This window comes from Urocitellus parryii, chromosome 12 (genome assembly GCF_045843805.1).
Source record: "Urocitellus parryii isolate mUroPar1 chromosome 12, mUroPar1.hap1, whole genome shotgun sequence".
NCBI classification, from domain to species: Eukaryota; Metazoa; Chordata; class Mammalia; order Rodentia; family Sciuridae; genus Urocitellus; species Urocitellus parryii.
The window spans coordinates 55,055,510-55,074,898 of record NC_135542.1 but is presented as its reverse complement, the minus strand read 5'-3'; the positions used below and the strand labels follow the sequence as shown (position 1 = coordinate 55,074,898).

At 50.6% G+C, this 19,389-nt stretch overlaps 1 protein-coding gene across 1 annotated transcript in view; it reads left to right on the top strand.

Annotated features, from left to right (window-relative positions):
- The window catches only part of Galnt14 (polypeptide N-acetylgalactosaminyltransferase 14), a 198,825-nt gene that overhangs the window by 155,193 nt on the left and 24,243 nt on the right, over window positions 1-19,389 (top strand). The window contains exons 4-9 of the mRNA XM_026401244.2: window positions 1,923-1,990; window positions 4,226-4,291; window positions 4,397-4,518; window positions 12,692-12,779; window positions 13,478-13,562; window positions 16,195-16,298. Coding sequence (XP_026257029.1) covers window positions 1,923-1,990; window positions 4,226-4,291; window positions 4,397-4,518; window positions 12,692-12,779; window positions 13,478-13,562; window positions 16,195-16,298 — 533 coding nt within the window. The remainder of the gene's footprint in view (window positions 1-1,922; window positions 1,991-4,225; window positions 4,292-4,396; window positions 4,519-12,691; window positions 12,780-13,477; window positions 13,563-16,194; window positions 16,299-19,389) is intronic.

Below are 19,389 nucleotides of genomic sequence, written 5' to 3'. Positions count from 1 at the left end.
CAGGGATTTGGGGGAATCGAATGCAGAAGCTACAGCCGTAATCAAACCTCATTAGAGGTTATTCTTCAAGCGGATTTTTTTCTTTCTGTCTGCCTCCCCTTCCCCTCCCTTTCGCCCTGATTAGGGGGCTGGCGGTTGGGTTTGTTGTTTTCTTTGGGACAATCATGGTAAGCGATCTCCTCCCACCACCCCTGGTGGAGGCTGAGGCCTCCTTCCCCTCCTCGTCCCCCACCTTCCCACAGACGGTGACAGTGGGCTCGCGGCTTTGTGTTGGGGTTCCTCTCTGCACCTTCCACTAGTTGCCATGGTGAGAATTAAGGCTTCATAAATAAAGGTAGCTCCAGGCAAATTTCCCTTCTCAGGAGCCTCTGCATCCTGCATAGAAAGGGGGGCTGCACCAGAGACAGGCTCAGAGTAGGCAGGCGAGGAGCGGTGCTCTTGACCCCTCCTCCAGCTCCCATTCTGGACCCCCTCTCCAACATACATGGGGTCTGAGCTGAGTGGCTTCTGTGGCCCAGGAATGCTTCTGAGGAACCATGAGATTTGGGGGTGTTCAGGAGAGGTGCGGGAAGCAACCATCCCCGGCAGGCTTGAGATCCAGAGTTAATATGAAGCCCAGCTCATGCCCCTTGAATAGAGATCCACTGCACGGGATGGGTAACAGAAGTCAATTCAATTAAAAAATCATTAATGTTGCACAAAGTAGTAATAATTGCTATCGTTTATCATCCCTTAGTGCCGAATGCTAGGTTAAATGACTTATATACGTTTTTTTTCCCTCTAAGTCTTTTAACAATCCTATGAAGTAGGTACTATTATTATTATTCTCATTTTCTAGATGGGATATTTTGCTGCACAGAGTAGTAAAGTAATTTGCCCAAGATGGCACAGCTTGTAGAGAGCAGCTGGAGGGTGAAACTCATTTCTCCTGTGCTCATCTTTCCATACCCAGTGCTAAGCACCATAGTAGGTATGCATTGAATGGCCCTTAAGCACATGGCTCTGGGCCAAAACCTATGCTGCACTCTGGCAATAGAGAAGACAGGATCCTTCACAAGAGTCCTGCCCTGGGATATGACAATCCAGAGGGGACAGTAGGCAGGTGAAGTACAAAACCAACCACCAGGGTCAGGAAGTGATAAAAGCCATAGGAAGCTTTGGATAGAAACAGCTGAGGGATCCCAGAGGAGGAAGCAATTAATTTGCTCTAAATAGATTGGAAAGCTGTTAGAGAGGAAGTGACATTTGAACTGGTCCTGTGGGCAGCATTGGGCCATTTCAAGCAGTTGGAGAAATGTCCCTCTGTGAATAAGCAGGACATGTTCATATAGCAGCATGGGCATGGGACCTGGTGGGAGGCCCCGAGGAGCATGCAGAGAATTTGGGGTGCAGATGGCGGGGAGCCACCATGGGCTTTTTGTCTGTTTGTTTGCATTAGTAAGGCAAGTCACTAAAATCATGCAGATTAGAACTGCATCTGAAAGCTTGCTGTGTGGCTACAAGGAAAACAGTCTAGGACTGGGGGAGGCTGGACTATGTCAAGCCTGCAGCAATAAACCAGATAGAAAAGGGTGAACAGGGACAGAGGTGGAAGAGGTGAAAGTGATTTGAGTGACATTTCCAAATAGAACCACCAGTCTCGCTCACTCCTTGGACATGGGTTTGGGGAGACGGTTGCCTGTTGAGGATGGCTCTTTGATACTGATCTGGGGGGCTTGGTGTGTAGCAGCAGCATGCACTAAGAAAGGGAAGGCAGAATTCCAGCCCTGATGGCTCACAGATGAGCAGTGTAACTGGACAAGTCCTTTGGTGGCTCTGAGTTTTCACTCTTCCAGTGCAATCATGTCTGTTTTAAAACTGCGGTTCATGTATACATATTGCCACTAGAAGTCATAATGATTTTTCTTCTTTCCTTCTCACAGCGTATTAAACCGCACCCCTATGCATCTGATCCAGGAAATCATATTAGTGGATGACTTCAGCAATGACCGTAAGTAATATAGCTCACTGGCAATGTAGGCATAGTGTCTGGACCCAGACCCTGTGTAAAAGGCAGAAGAGAGTTCACTGATTTTCTGGGTATGGAAGAAAGCCTGGGTGGATAATAAGCATGGGAGACTCCTAGGCTCAAAAAGGAGATAAATCTTACACTTAGAAACAATTCCTTGGATTCCCTGATGTCAGTTTTTGAGGATTCAACTAGCTAAACGTATAGATACTTGAGTAGTTTGGTTGGTGTGTGAGTGTGCATGGGTAAGCATGCATGCACACATATGTGCAAGTGTGTGCACATAGGCACATGTGTTTGTGTGTGCACGTTTGTGCATGCACCATGTGCATGAGCAAGTATATTCTGCAAGCACAGGCCCTCTAACCTACATTCTTAGATGTGGGAAAAGACACCAAAACTTCAAAGGCTCAGTGCTAGGACTGAAAGCCCAGAAACCATGTCTGTCATTGGAGGTTCCTGATTCTAATGCTGCATTAATCTGTCAGTCTGAGCTGAGACTGGCAGGCCTTCTCCGTTTCATTCCCTAAGAGGTCTGATGGGGATCTACCCATGGGTGGTTGGGACCCCCCCATGGTTCATCCCATCATCTGACCATGGCACAGTAAGCAGCTGCCTTTGAACCTTCCAACACACTGGTCATCACCATTTCCTACCTCATGTCCCCTTAATCTCCTATCAAAGAACCTAGGTCCCACTCAGATGTACACCCTAGATCTACTTTCCCCAAGAAAACATGCTGCGGGGGGGGGGGGTTCCAGACAGCTGCATGTTAAGTTTGAAAGGCCCAATAACTGCACTAGCCCTGTTAGAATTCAGGAATTGTTAATACTGACACCTTCTCCAAGAGCCATTGTCCCGGTAGCCTGGGTACAGTTCCCTGTAGTCACCGTCATCTAGGCAGAACCATCTCTTCCTGGTTGCAGGGGAAACTAGGTGACCACTGGGGACAGCTTTGAGTCTCAGGAGAGTAGAGCCCATCCCCACAGCTGCTAGACACAGGGCACAGGGAGCCCCTCCCACCACAGGGCTGCACACACTGGAAACCCACACCTGTGAACAGCCCCAGAACTTCTGGGACGTACGTCGCAGCGGCTGCACACAGACCCAGGGCACTAAGGTCTGGACTCCCACTTCTGGAACGTGGTGATCATCTTCCCCTTTCCCTAGTGAAGAAGAGCTTGAGGTGGGAGAGACGTCAGCCCTGCTGGGGGTGCACTGGCACTGAAGCAGGAGAAAGGCATGCTGTAGGACTCACTTAGGGGTGAATACTTGAGTGGTTAGAGCTGGGCTCAGGGGTTAGTCTGCCGGGGCTCAAATCCTTGAGCTGGAACTTACTAGTTCAGCAAATCATTAACCTCACGTGTGTCAGTTTCTTGTCTATTGAAGGAGCTGGCTAGAATCGTATAGAGTTTATATAGGGATTCAGTGTGTTAACCCAGCCTCAGCGCTCAGAACAGGACCTAACCCAAAAGAAGCCTGGGAAAGTGTCTTCTGTCACTCATTAGAGTCCAGAGTCAAGCAGAGAGGCCAAGACCAATAAATGAACAGAGCAAAAGCAAAACCAGAATGCTGGGGCTGAGGTATGGAGCTCAGTCAGGGAACTGGCAAGCTGAGGAAGTATGGGGCAGCAGGAAGCTCAAGGGCATGGGAGTAGGAGCCTAAGACGTGGCCTCTCGCCCAGCCTCGCACATTGTCCTGTGGCTGGAGGCCTTCCTTCCAAGAGCCATTGTCCCGGTAGCCATTATCGGCTCCCTGTCACAGAAGGGACACTGGCCAATCCCTTCACAAGAGGGTCTCTATAATCTGAAAGCAAAGTCCAAAATCCTCATCTAGGCTTGGCCTCCCCACAGTTCTGAAAAGACCCAGAGAAGTGTACAGGACTCTGACCTTATCCTTCAGTGGTCTGTAGCCAAGAAATGTCCCTAGGTGACCATGCCAAGATTTCCCACCTAGAATGTTTTCAAGCAAATATGCAGTTGCCCCTATGTATGGCCTACACCAGAGAGGCCCAGCTGCAGCCACCTGCCCAGACTGACCACCTTTATAATGACAGCAGTGATCATCAGCCCCATCCAGGAGCACCCTAGTGTCAGGACCAGGCTCAGCATTTCAAGTTGGGGATGGTGAGCAAGGCTGCCTTCCCAGGCGGTCAAGTTCACTCTCACTGGTGGTCACATCCCTGGGTGCTCACTGGCACAACCTTTGTCTTTGCAGCTGATGACTGCAATCAGCTCATCAGGCTGCCCAAGGTCAAGTGCTTGCGTAACACTGAGCGGCAAGGTAGGTCTGTGGTGTGGGGCAGGGCTGGGGGTCATGGGTGTGTGTCTGGGTGTTCAGGTGATGGAGGGACAGTGGCACCTACCCGATCGTTTGTCCCTGATGCAGGTCTGGTCCGCTCCCGGATACGGGGTGCCGATGCTGCTCAGGGCACCACTCTGACATTCCTGGACAGCCACTGTGAGGTGAACAGGGACTGGCTCCAGCCCCTTTTGCACAGGGTCAAAGAGGTGAGTGGGGCGAGGAGCAGAACTGGGTTTCCTTCCATCCAGTTCTGCTGGGGTTTCTCAAATTCATGACCTCACATAGGCCTCCACTTCTGAGAGTTGGGCAGGACAGATGGCTGACCCTGTTTTACAGAGGTACTAACTAAGGTAGCGTGGCCTTCCCAGGGTCCCGCCTCAGCCAATAGAGGAGCAAGGATCCAGACATGTTTGTTTTATCCCACTGTCACCCATAGTAGGTTTCCAGTTAGGGCTCCCAATGGGTTCTATGTGACACATTCAACTTCCTGGTCAAGAGAGAACCACTCAGAACTATTTCTACCAAACCAGAAAGGGAATCCTCAGAAGGGTCTCTGATAGGAAGAAGCAGCAGAATGAGCCAAGCTTCATCACTCAATTTCTGAGGCCTCTCTCCTCCTCCTACTTCTGCAGTACTGTCACCCCGAGGCCCTGCCCAAGCAGGTGCCTCTGCCCACCCTTAACTGACTCTGGAATTCTGTATGTGTCTTTTCTGCCTGTGTCAGTTACTCCTTTGGAAAGTGAAAAAGAGATCCAATTTTTCCCTTAATTACTTTAGATTTTAAAAAGTCCACTCACTGCTCTGCCAATCCACAGTCTACTGTTCTGTAGACACTGGTGCCAGTGACCGGCATTCGTACCACTCCACACCCTTCTCAACTACTGACTCAAACAGCTGGTCTGTGCAGTAGGAGTCGGGTGTCAACCTACCCATTTCACAGATGAAGAAACAGTCGTGGCGCCTGAAAGTCCTCAGCTGGTACCTCCAGCGCCAGAACCTTGGACGTTGCTTGAACAGCATGTTCCCTACACGGGGATTCTTTCTTACCTTTCATGGTAGCTGCTCCAGTCCTCCCTGCATAGTGCCATGTCAAGGGGCTGAGAGGACTGAGCATGCAAACCGCTCAGGAGAGAACCACGGAGTCCTTACCCATGCTGTTCTTCCCAAGGAGCCAGCCTTAGGGGCCTGCATGCACAAGACCAGCCTGGACTGCTTCCCCAGAGATGCAGAGGGCCGTCCCCTGACAGTATTGTTAGACGGATCCCCTCTGCTGTGATACAAAGAGGTCTGAGTTGAGCAACACAAAGTTGTAGACTGACCATTCGTTGGGGGAGGGCTTCTCCTGGCACCAAAGGCTCATTCAAATGCACCCCTCCTCTAGCTCTCATCCACAGCTCAGCAGCCTACCTGGCATTCCCTTCAACACAGCTGGGCTGCTCTTTATCCCTGAACTTGCCCCCTGGCATCTCTGAGCAAGCCCTTCCATCCCTGGATGCACTTTGTCTCCTCTCTCCAAAGCTTCCTGCTGCGTGCCCGTCTCTCCTCCTCCAGGTGGGAAGCCCATCCTGTCTGCAGGGCCAGCTAGGATCTCTTTGGGCAAAAATTTCTCACTTCCTGGGCCCACCGATTCCTCTCTGGGTTCTTTTCTCTATCTACCCTAACAAATGACAAACCTGAAGCAGAGGACCAGTTCTGTCCTTGGGACCACCCTGTGTGACATAGAATAGGAGCTCGGTGTTTGGAAGTGATAAGAAAGCAGAAGTGCTGGGGTTGGAATTAGGAGGTGAGCAGGTTCACTTCTGGCCCCTAAATTAGCAGACACTTACGGAGCACCTATTTGGGGCAGAGGCCAAAGGACTGGAATGACCCTGTAACAGAAATCCACACCAGCTTTGTAAGCCCCTGCTTTGCAAGTGACCCCTAGAAAGGAGATGAAACAGGGGAAAGAGATGTGAACACTCTAGAAACAAGGACATTCTGAAATGTTTGAGCACCTGGATAACGAAGTGGGGAAATCCACTTCTGGCCAGGGACCTTTACCTCCCCCAAAAGGTCTTTCTGCCTGTCAGTTGCTGACATGAATCCAGGGAGGTCCTGCCGCCATTCATGCCTGGAGCTAGGAGGAGATGGGGTGGATAAATAGCAACCACCAAGGGTCAAGGTTGCAGAATCAGAAGGAAGGCTAGAAAACCTAGGGTGGTTAGCGGGGGTGGCCTTGAGACTCTGTTTACAAGGTTTTATACAGAAGAGATGAGGTTCCCTACTTAAATTAAGGTCATATGAAAAAGGAATAGATTTGAAGCCCAGGAACGTCGTATAGTGGAAAATCTCTTGGCCAGGGAGCAGAGGACAGGAGAGAAGAGGCCAGGACCTCTCATTTTCCATTACAAAAGTGACCCACAGCCATTGTAAACATTGGAAAATATGGAACAGTAGGATCAAAACTAATCAGCCGCAATTCTACCATGTGAAGACATCCAACGTTAGAATTTCTTTCCATTTAGGATCATTTTCTCTTTGCAGAAAGTGTCTTTTATGTAGTTGTAATCATGCTGTATTTATACAATTTTGTATCCTGCTTTTTTTCCCTTACACATAAGCTTTTTCTGAGCAACGACTCTCAGGCAATTTGCCCCTTATCCAGAATGGCAGATGTGTTGTAGTGTCCCCTGAAGAGTCAGGAAATTCATCTCCAAGGAAGAAATGAAGGGCTGGGGTACTGGGCACAAATGAGTGCCCATACCGCTGGCTCTGCCTCACCCCTCAGGAACCTCCTGGCTCTACCTGGCACCCCTCCCTGTCCCTACCTGACACCCCTCCCTGTCCCGGCTGGCTGACCATGCACCCTAGAGCACATGATCACTGGGTCCAAGCCCTAATGACATGTCGGGGGGCTGCTGGGCTGGCATGTGGTCAGGGCTCAGACCTGATCCTAGGAGCTCTTTATCCAGAGCTGTGCCCAGGCCCCTTAGGGACTGCTGTCACAGCAATAGACTCAGCCCCAGGACCTTTGCCCCTGGGCTGCCTCTGTGTATGTGTTATAAAATACATATAACAACATTTGCCATTTTAACCATCTCCAAGTGGGCAGCTCAATGATGTTCACAGAATTGTATCACACTGAACCACAACCTAATTGCAAAACACGTTCACCACCTCAAAGGGAAACCTCACACCCATGAGCAAGTAGTCACTCCTCATTTCCCTATTGTCCCTGCCCCTGGCAACCACTAATTTGCTTTCTATCCCTATGGATTTACCTGTCCTGTACATTTCATATAATTGGAATCAAATGATTTGTGGCCTTTCAATTCTGGCTTCTTTCACTTGACATATAGTTAAGCTTCATCTACCATGTAGCATATATCAGTATTCCTTTTCATGACTAGATAATACTTTGTAGCATGAATAGACCACATTTGGTTTATACATTCACTCATGGATGGACGTTTGGGTTGTTTTTGCTCTTGTGTGCCATGAGGCTGTAAACATTCATGTACATGTTTTTGTTTTTCAATTCCTTGGGGTATGTATATGGAGATGTAGAATTATTGAATCACATGGGATTTTGATGTTTCATCCGTAGGGACCTCCGGGCGGACTCTGTCCTTGTAGGATGTGTTAAAGGGATTTTGCTTTCCTGGTTCAGTCTTACTAGTCTTCTAGTCTTCTCCATCCTCATGGCTCTGAGCCCGTCTCAGAAGCCCTTCTTGAAAAATGCTTTCATATCTGCATTCGCAGCCAGTGTTCCCTGCTGGTCAGGCCATGCCTCCTTCCTCTTCCGAGATATAAGTGCTGCCTGCCCCCAGATGCCTGTCCATGGGGAGTCATTTGACTATAAGATTGAGTTCAGCCTCCCAAGCTAAGCTCCTTGGTCCCCACTATCTGAGCTAAAGCTTTCATAGCAAAGAGATCAGTAAGACAAACTCCAAGCTGGATACAGCTCTGCCCCTTGCAGAGCTGCGGTGGCATCATTGGGCTGCAGAGGTTTCCCTGAGACCCTGCCTCCTGATGTCCTCACGCTTCCCCTGGGACAGTCCCCTGGGGATGGGGAGTGTGGATGCGAATCTACTGGTGTTTGTACATGTCCTGTGTCTTGGCTCAGCCTAGAACATCATGTGATCTTATGAGCAGACGTGGAAATTTTTAGCTGTAATTGGAGTTTGGGATTTTCAAAAATAGAGATAAGAAAGAGGCGGGGCTTCGCCATCCTCAGCTGGTGTTCCCCACACTGAAAATCTCCCCGACTTTCCTTGTCTTCACTTCAATGACATGTTGATGTGAAACGAGCACCAAGTTGTTTTGTTTTTGAATAGGGGATTCTTTTCTTCCCCTCCTTATCTACATACTTCTTTGGTAGGAAAATATTTTAAGAAATCTCGATCTCTGTAGCATTCAGTAAATTTACATAAATAATAGCTTACACGCTCTTCAACGCCTTCTCACATACTCTCCTCCTTTGCTACTCACAAGAGCCCTGTTTAAAAGGCAGAATTGTTTTGGAAATAATAATTTGTCTTCGCTTTCTAGATGAAGAAATGGAGTCCCATGGAGCGTGCCAATTTGCTAAGTTCAAACATATTTTAGATGGCGGGGCCAGAACGGGAACCCAGGTGTCTTATCCGTTTGTTCCTGCTGCCTAGGTGTCACATCCTTGGGCACCCCTCTCCCGCCTACTGCCCCTCCCTGCAGGCCAACTTAGAGGCCCCTGGGCTTTGTCTATGCCCCGAATTGGAATCATCTACTACCCATCCACCTTCCCTGGACTATGAAGTCTCTCCCTTGTCCTGTACCTGCCACCATTCCCACCCTGTAGGGATGCTGGTGACTACCGGAGGAGGTACCTCTAGAAGCTTTAGATTGCCCATTCACAGCATGGTTTTAATTATGTCAATCAATGGAGAAACAGGAGACATGACAGCAGCCCTGATTGATGGCTACTGCCTGAGGCATTCAGCCTCTGTCATTGCTCCCGGCAAGGGCCAGAGAGGAGGGGGTGGGGTGCCTTAGTTTGCATGAGGGAGGGGGGAAGAGGGACCTGCCTGGGATTCTGCCAGCTGCCTACCTGAGCCTAAGCATGGACGTAGCTGTCAACATACAGCCTTCAGAGCACACAGGCCTCCGGTGGGTCTGGGTGTTTGTACTGAGAGTCTCTGTTTCTCCAGGCATCCAGGAGCGAGGTCACCCTGTTCTACTGTAAATGGCACACTATCCACATTTGCTGGCACCAACACAGTATCCTCAAGGGAGCTAATAGCTGCCCTCCTGTCGCCAAGGCTGATTGAACACCTGCTGCCCACCAGGCTCTGGGCTGGTGCTGAGGGATCCAACAGCAGAGCGGATGCCAACCCCCCAGGCCACACAGAGAGTTTGTCCTGGCTTTGGTGGCTCGTTTTCTAAGCTTCCCGCAGCCCCTTTTCAAGGTCATGGCTCTGTATAGCACTTTGTCCCAGACAGCCATCACTGCCTGTCTGGTCTCCATGACTCAGCGGAGCAGTTACCATAGCTGAGTTGACAGAAATCACGGGGCAGAAACCCTCAAAACCAGTAGGGGAGCACCCCAGAGCCTGTTGCAAGGCTGGAGGCAGAGCCTATGGATGATTTGGGGGAGTCTGTGGCCAAGGTCAGCAGCCAGCATTTTATGTTACATTTTGGCTTTTAAATATTAAGGACAGTTTTTTTTTAATCAAAATAGGATTATAGTTTGGGGGTCCCCAAGACTACCACTGGGCTCAGTAATTTGCTAGAAGGACCCAATCGTGGTTATGGCTTATTACAGTGAAAGGATACCGGTTAAAGTGTAATAGGAAGGGGACAGGAGAGGGTTCCAGGCACACGCTTTCATTTGTCCTCTCCCAGGTTTTGCAGGTAACAATCACTTCTCCCAGCAAAGACGTGTGGCGGCACTCAGGGGAGTTCACTCACACTGAATGTGTCCAGGGCTTTTACTGAGTGGCGGCACTCAGGGGAGTTCACTCACACTGAATGTGTCCAGGGCTTTTACTGAATGTTGGCCACACAGACATGGCTGACCTCCCTGTGGTCTCCATGCCCCTGCATTGCCCAAGGCCCTCACCCTAAATCGCTCTGTTAGCCTAGTGTTAGCACAGGTGTGTCCCAAGGCTTCTAGGTAAATAATGACACTTTCTAGGCAGGACACTCGAAGGCATTAGAGGACCAGATGTGTCTGTGGGTGAGTTTACTCCTGTACTGCAGAAGGTTGGCAGGACTCAGTGCAGCTGCAGAGGGCTCAACCCTCAGAGAGCAAAGGTAAAATGAGACTTGGTCGGACTCACAGAAGATGTATCTGAACTCCTAAGGGCATGTTTGAGGGTGTGTGTGTGTGGTGTGGGTGTGGATGTCTGTGTGTATCTATACATAGATGCTGACAGCAGCCCAAGAAGAGCCCCAGAGGACTGTGGCGGCGGGCAGGTGCAGTGCTGAGGGTGAATGAAGCATCTGTGGTGCCCAAGAGGTAGAAGCAGCATGTCGACAATGAGCATCTCCCTCCTCGGGGGCCCATTGGTTTTCAGAGCACCTTGTTACTGTCAGAGGGAGCCGCATGTGGGAGGCTCAGGGCCAAATTAAGTCTGTGAACTTAGAATCAGGCACTCAGTGAATCTGAAGCTTGAAATAAGAAGACAACCTCATCTGGGGGAAAAATTGAACCAGGAAATTAAATGGCTTCAAGGAGAAACAGAGGTTCCTGCCTGTGCCGGCCAAAGGGTGATTGCAGAGGAGAGGAAAGAGGTCCTGCCCAGCTTCCCAGACCTGTTGGCTTTCCCAGGTCACTGAGTGTCACTGAGTTATCCCCAAGTATCCATGTCACAGCTCTGGCACGCTTCCCTCAACCCTGACTTGACCCTGCTGCACACCTGGTGTGGTGTCCACTTAGGATTGGGAAGCTTGAAAAACATGCAATGCTTTGGAAACCCCAAAGAGCTAGTGACTTTGGCTTGTATATTTTGAAAATATTCCCTGGATGATTTTGATGCACATAGACAGTGTGGCCTGGAGAAGGCAGCAAGTGATGAGGCCAGAAAAGAAAATACAAGGCTTCTTTTTTTTTTTTAATTGACACAGTGATTGTACATATTCACAGGTTACTGTGCGATCATTGGATACATGTATACAGTGAGTAATGATCAAGCCAGGGGAATTCTCATTTCCGTCACCTCTAACATTTATCATTTCTTTGTGTTGAGAACTTTCAAAATCCCCTCAGTTTTTTTTTTAAATATATAATAAATTATTATACACTATGTTCACCTTACTATGCTATAGGGTTTATTCCTCCTTTCTAACTGTATTTTGATACCCGCTGTCCCACCTCTCCTGTCCTCCTGCTCCCCTGCTGTTCCTAGCCTCTAGTGTCTTCATTTTTACTCAGACAAATGTCACATGTCCTCACTCCTGTGGGAGCAGGCCTGGTTTGGGTGGTCTTGGATGCCATGCTCAGGATTTTATACCTTACCTGGGAGGCGATTAAAGTTCTTATCAGTTTAGCAGTCATATTTAGATGGTGGAAAGATGGCTTTGGCAGCCATATGTGGAACCACAGGAGAGAGGGATTAATGGGATGGGGTGGGGGTTAGGGCCCATTGCTGAGAGGGGATGGAGACAGGCAGGGGAAACCAAAAGAGCCATTTTAGAGTAAGAACCCACAGAACTGGATCTAGTTGATGCACAAGGTGAAGCTTCCTCATTCAGTGCCAGGTGAGAGCGATTCGTGATGGTCCAGGAACAGAAACAGGGAACTTAGAGAAGGGAGCGTGCGTGGGCAGAAGATGGTGAAGCCACCTGTTGAAGGGCAAATGGAGGTGGTCAGTGGCATATGGGTTGGGAGCTAGGAGAGACCTTGGGCCTAGAGGTACAGATTTGTGAGTATCTAGCTACAGGGGACAGCTTTTCATCAGCTGGTCTGGGAACCAAAGGCCTAGGGTGAAAATATCTAGAAGCTCTGAGAGCTTCCCCTGTGTGTGTGTGGCTTTGCTCTCTGAAGCTGGCGGCTGAGGTCACCTTGCCAGCTAACTAAATCCTCTGCCTCCTTGAGCCCCACTGATGGGAGAGGGCTTCTGGAACCCCTTCTTCCCGGTGTTCCCCTTCTCTGTGTGCCACACTCCTCAGCCAAGCCCCACCATTCTCAGAAGGCTACTGTGACTGACGAGGTCCCCAACGGTGAAGGCTAGATTCTTGCCTTCTTATGCATCCCGAACCAGAGAGGTCACAGTGTCCAGCACCCACTTCTGTAGATGGTGAAATTGAGACGCAGAGATGCAAGTGATGGCCCAAGGTCATCTTGGGAGGCCCTGTTCGGCTGCCTGACCCCTGGCCCGGCTCCTCCCCACAGGCTGGGTGTGGGGGTCTTTTGTTTTCCAGGACTACACACGTGTGGTGTGCCCTGTGATTGATATCATTAACCTGGACACCTTCAGCTACATCGAGTCTGCCTCAGAGTTGAGAGGGGGTGAGTGGGGCAGACACCTTCTCCTCCTTGTCGTGGCTTTAAGTGGGAGGGAAGTGAGGAGAAACCTGTTAGTGTCTCTGGAGCACCCCGACCTGCACCCTGTAAGAGAATTCACTCCAGTTTGGCTCTTACTCCTGGAACTGTGAAGGGATGGGCCAGGGGCACGGGCAGGACACCCCAGCCCCCACAGCTCTGGCTGCAAGCCAGGGGTCCTCCTGTGGCCTCCCCCAGCTACATGGGATCTCCATGTTGGCACTACTCTCTCCTAGGGCCCTTCCACTGCTCTCTGCCCAGGGTTCAGCACGGACCCCCCCACCCCAAGACCAACTTCTAGATAATTCAGGTGGTCTATAGGCCTCTTAAACCTGCTGACACCTTCCTGGCACTCAGGGCTGAGGGCCACACTCTGTAGCTGTCCATTTTGTCACCCTTGTGCCCTACCCTGGGGTTTTATCCTTTGCTCTTTTTCTCCTAACCCTATCTAGCGGAGAAGCTTCACAGAGGCAGTAGGAGGTATGGCAAGAGAAGGAAGCTGCTAGAGAGAGCTCTGGCAGCCCTGCTGTGGGCCAGCATGGGGGGGTCCTGTTGTCCTGGGGACCTGCTTCCCCCGGAACCTGAGTGACTCCCTGAACTTGTGGGAACTAAACTCTGTAGGTGCCTCGAGAGACCAAGTCAACAGGGTTGGTGCTGTGTTTTAGGGTTTGACTGGAGCCTGCACTTCCGATGGGAGCAGCTCCCCCCAAAGCAGAAGGCTCAACGCCTGGACCCCACTGAGCCCATCAGGTGAGTAGGAAGGGGCAGCGCAGGGCGGGGTGGGCAGGTTGAGCACCACTTGGTGTTTCCTGATATCCCACTGTCTGCAGAGGGGTCCATATTCGATGCCCAAAGGGCAGGAATGAAGAGAACCCTCTGCTAGGCCATCTCTACTGCTGCCCTTATTTTGTGAGACTTTTGTCTCTAGGAAACTTCCATTTAAGGGAATGGGCTCTGGTGACCTGTGCTGAGGAGTGGGTGCTGAGCATCGTTCACCCTCACACAGGCCATGATGGCCTCCTGCTTCCTGCTTGACTCGAGGACCCAGGATGCTCCCTTAGGGCCAAGGGCCCCCATGTCTTGGCTGTCCACCCTCATCGCAGGAAGGCTGAGTGGCTGCAGGCACTAGAAGTGCAGACTGACATCAAGACGAGGCTCCTGCCACGTGTGAATGAGCACATCTGTCCTATTCTGGGTGAGAGCACGGTGGTGTGAACTTTAGGCCACTTATGCCATGCTGTGGAGGGCTCCGTCCTGCTCCACTTGCCCCTCAGGGTCCCACTGTGACCCACAACGCACCCTGGAAAACTTTCTCCCTGGTGCTCAGTGCTCACACCCCGAGGGTGTGGCCTAGAACAGAGCATAGTGATCCATCCCCCTGGTCCACTTCTCAGAGGCCTGTGGTCTCTGAGTCCAGCGTGTATGGCCTTGAGGGCCTGCCTGAGACTGGGTGGCAAATGCATCTCAGGCCTCTTGGGACCCTCCAAGCTAAAATAAGTCTGCCCTGGGTCAGGCAGCAGGAAGATAACTGCTTAGAGAACCCTAGAGAAGGCCCTGGGGTAGGGATTTCTCTGCCCAGGGACTTAGGGATGCCTGGCATTATCCAAGGGCAACTGTGTCTCTGATGCCTGTCACAGTAACTGTTTGAACATCACAATTGGATGGACATAAGTCAAACCGAGGACTGAAAGGGCTGCAGGAAGCTGAAGAGTGTGCTCCAGGCAGATGGGTAGCGACTCCGAGCTCTACCGTGAGGTGGGGTCTCTCTTCTTCCTCCACTTTCAATATCTGGAGTGATGCCAAGAGAGAAATGAGAGCCAGGTGGCACTCTGGACAGTGGGAGATGCTTCTCACCAGGCTGAGCACTGAGCAGGCGCATCAGCCCCTCGGCTCCTCATCCGGCCTGTGTGAAGTGGGAGTGGTCATGGGAAGTGGTGTCTAGACACCCCAGAGCCGTGGACCAAGTCCAGGAGGAAGCAGCCCAGCAGAGGGGTTCTCAGGGCGGTTCCCCTCTTGTGGGATGCCTCTGCTCATCAGACAGGGAGCGTCTCCCGGGAGTCGGCCAGTTCTCAGGGAGCAGCAGCCTGTGCCAGAGCTAAGGTACACCTGGGCTTCTGACCTGTTCCCTATCAATTACTTGTTTGATATTGGACTTTCCCTTTACCCTTGGGACCCCCTGAATGGGGGACAGGACCATGAAGGCTTGCAACCTACCCCGCCCGTTTGATCTAACAAACATATCCGAACATTATTGGGGTTACTTGCTTGGATTCTGCTACTCTTGCCTGCTTTCTTCTTCAATCCCTTTCCTTTCCAAGGACCTGCTTTGATATCTACCTCAGCAATCAAGAGCCAGGAGATTTGGGGTGGGACTCCCTAAAAAAAAAAAAGAAAAATGCGGGTATATGAGTTTGCTATGGCTGTGGTAGCAAGTCCCACCAACTGGGTGCAGAAAATTGTCTCTGGTTCTGGAGACCAGAAGTCTAAGATTGAAATGGGAGCAGGGTTTGTGCCCTTTGAGGGCTATGTCTCTCTGTCTCCACCATGTCTTGTTTTTGTGCATTTTATAAGGACCCTAGTGACATTGGAATAGGGCCCACTCTACTGATCCTATTTTAATTTAATTACCTGTAAGGACCTCCCTCTGAAAACAAAGCATATCTCAGGTACTGGGAGTTAGGACCCCAACATATGTTTCTGGAAAGAGGGAGACCAAATTAATTTAATAAAGGAGTAAGGATGGGCCAGGTACGGTGGCACAGGCCTGTAATCCTAGCAGCTTGGGAGGCGGAGGCAAGAAGGATTGCAAGTTCAAAGCCAGCCTCAGCATCGGTGAGGCACTAAATAACTCAGTGAGACCCCGTCTCTAAATAAAATCCAAAACAGGGCTGGGGATGTGGCTCAGTGGTCAAGTGCTCCTGAGTTCAATCCCGGTACCAAATAAATAAATAAATAAAGGTAAGGATGGAAAATAAGGGAGTGAGCTGGGTTTCAGGAAATGGATGTGCTGCTAACAGGTGCTGCCCTAACCCTTCTCTGCCTGGTCAGTGACCCCTGCCCCTGCTCCCAATAATGGAGCCCCCGCAAAGAGCCCCACAGGGCTGCATCGGAGGAAGAGGTTGGTGGGAGCTCTCTAGTCCCACAAGCAGCTGAGGTTCTGAGCAATCCTGTCCCATGGGAAGGGTGCTGGTAAACAAAGTTACTTGTATTCAAGGAGAGATCTACAATCAGAGTGCAAAACTCTAGAGCAGGTTTTTGTTTTGGAAAAATGGACAAGGTTTTGACCATTCTGAAGAGGAACAGAAATGGGAAGTTTTGGGTACCCGGGGCACAGAGTGTCTCCTGCTTTCCTGATCCCCCCTCTTTCCTTCCAAATGCACAGGACTCCCATCATAGCTGGAGGGCTCTTCGTGATTGACAAAAGCTGGTTCAATTACCTGGGGAAATACGACATGGATATGGACATCTGGGGTGGGGAGAACTTTGGTGAGTTCCCACCCTGTGCATCCTCACCTATACCGTTCTCCATTGCATCCATCTTGAGAGCTGAGGAGGGGAGCTCTGGGTTCCTGGGCCTAGCGTGGAGCTGAACTGTCACACATGCTGGGATCAGAGCCTGGGAGAGGGTAAGCAAGTCACTCCTTGGGGGAAGGCTGAATGGCGCACCAGAGCAGTGGTTGTTGGAGGGCAGGGGAAACATGCCAGGGAGACTCTTGGGGGGATGGTGAAGGCCAGGAAGGCGGTGGGCGAACACCAGGTCCCAGGGGCCAGACCCAGGCTCAAACTAGGAGCACTGAACTTGGGAATTTGGTGTTAGAAGAAGACTGAAGAGAAAGAGAATGAGGAATAGGAATGCAAGTAACATACCTTCACCTCCATTAACCTCCTTGGCACCCTTGAGTATAACACTCAGCATTGTGTGAATGAGGAGGGTCTATCATAATTGATATGGAAACCCTGGGGGCATCTTGCCCTTATCTTTTAGTGGGAGAGGAAAGGGTGAGGAGAGGGGCTCATTACAGGCCCCAAACCCTGCACACAGATAGCCCAGATCTGGTCACAGTGGTGTAGGGCTGAGGTTGGCAGCAACAGGAGAAGTAGCATGGTCAGAAAGCCCCATGCCATCTAGCTGATGACCCCAAGTGACCCTCATTTCCCTCCTGTATTAAAAGTATGACTTTGGGATAAGGATCCTATTTCTTGGAGTTGTGAAAACCCAGTGAGATGAGTGTGTGAAAATCATGGCACCTGGTGGGCATAATGAGTGTGTTTCCTTCCAGCAGTGACACTTTAGGGGATCCCCGGAATGTAAGCTGCTCCAGGGCAGGGACCTGCTCTGTTTTGTTCTTGGCCATCTCCAGCACTTAGTAAATGTGGCACTGGCCACTCAGGAGGCCCTAGCAACTACTGAAAAAACCAACCCCAGTAGAGGGGGGCGAGTTCGGCACGGGCCCTTGGAGCAGTGTGCAGGCCGAGAGCGATCCTCGGGGCCCATCTTGGCTCTCCGCAGTAATCCGGGCATTGTCCACTGCTACTGTTGTCTCCTGTTCCTGCCCCTGGAGTGTTTTACAGCTTTCTTCCTCAGTCACTAAGAGTTATTTCCTGGAAATTTATGGCTGCTGGCCTGACCCACAGCATCTGTTCTCCCAAACTGGGCAGCGGAGAAAAAAATCTATCAGAAAAGTTGGTCTCCTGCCAGACAAGGGCCAGGCTGGAAGCACAACAAACAGAACAGAAAACCCCAACACTGGTCAGCCATACGGAATTCCCCTGTGGGACCTGTCCTTGAAGGCCTCAGATAGTGCAATAGGATCATGGCTGTATTGATGTGGGGATCAGGGCTGGGTCAACCTGCACCAACCCTCCCCCCCCACACCCCACCCCTGCTGGGAACTTGGAGCCAGGTAGATCCCTTGGTGTTCTCCATGGGGCAGGGCTTTCTGTCTTACTGGGCAGAGCTGATGGTATGTCCTGATGCTCCACCTATCCCTTATTTAGTAATGAGTTCCAGCCTTTCTCCCCATAGGCAAAAGCATCCTCCCTGGAATACTTTTGATGGACAGTCATCCTCTACTGTCGGCTCCAGGGCTGCTTGTAATGTGGCGTTCACTGTTTCACAGTTCAGCACATTCTGTGTTGAGATTTTTTTTTTTTTTTTTTTTTTTGTGTGTGTGTGTGTGTGTGTAGAATTGCTAGAAAATTCGTTGAAGCCCGGCCCCCTCCCAGCTTGTCGGTTGGGGTTTGTTCTGCCCTCTTGAACCACACTAGGTGAGCAGTCGCTTTTGGATGTAGACAGCATGTTATTTTCGACAATGGCACATTCTGGTCCAACTTACTAGTACCTTTCCTTTATAGCAGCGTTAACACACATCTGCTCAAATCAAGAAGCAATCTCATCTAGCCGACTTCCGCATCGTTTGGCATTAACAAGGACTGATTTGAATAAAGAAGTTGGGAAGGGGTCCCGGGGAGGTGTGGGAGAGACAGTTTATCATCCATCACAAAAATTTTAAAGCACAGAAAAAGTTCTGCAGACAGCCATGGCAGGAGACTCTCTGTTTTCTCGCACCTGAACATTCCATTATGCTATAGCCAGCTTAGAGCACTTTGAAAGCCATTTCTGGATTTTTTTTTAAAAAAAAGCATTTCATGTGTCAGAAAATGCAGTGCTTTTTCAAGGGACAGCCATAGCACCTGCAGGTGGGGATAACAAGGCACCCGAGTATGCAAAGGTGGGAATTTGAAAGTGGGTCCATATGATGATCAGGGATTGGGACAGGGTACATGAGCCATGCTTCAGTGACAAAAAAGAGATGCTGTGCAGAGGCAAAGGAGCTTGCCTGTCCGAGTCATGGGACCCTGGATCCCTGAATGAGGCAGAAGGGGCCGCCTCACCCTACAAGTTCCCAAGTCCTCAAGATATATTTCCTTTGCAGCCCCTTACAACTTATTCTCTTTTTTCTCTCCCCACCCATCCTCTCCCGATGATGCTCCACCTCTGTCTCATGCCTGTCAAATCTGTCCTCCCTGGTTACTGCAAAAATGCTCTCTCTGAGATGCCAACTTCCTAGTCCTGGGGCCACAGTGGCTCCCTCTGGTCCTAAAGAGGAAGCCCACACACTCACTCCTCCCCTGGGGCCTTGCCTGCCTCTCCAGCCTCTCCTCCCTCCAGCCTTGGGTCCAGAGGTACTGACAGAGCCTCCTGCCATCTCAGAATATTCCCCAGACTTCTACTTGACTGCAGCTCCCTTCTTCACCAAATGCTGGTACCCTGCAGAAGGCAGCTCTGGAGCAGCCTCCTCTGTGGGTGAACAGGGTACCTTCCCTGCCCTCTCTCTTGCTCATCCCCTCCCTCACTCTGTATCCCTCAGCATCCCTTCAGGGTCATTGCACTGATGCCTCTTAGGTGTTTGTTCTGTAATCTGAGCCTGCCACCCTGTCCTACCTCCTGCCAAGCCAGGAGCTCCTTAAGGGGAAGAACATGTATCCAACTCCCCTTTCTTGAGACCCAGAACAGTAGGAACTGACCAATGTCTGTGCAAGAAGCAACAGACCGAATAAGGGAATTCAAGGAGGG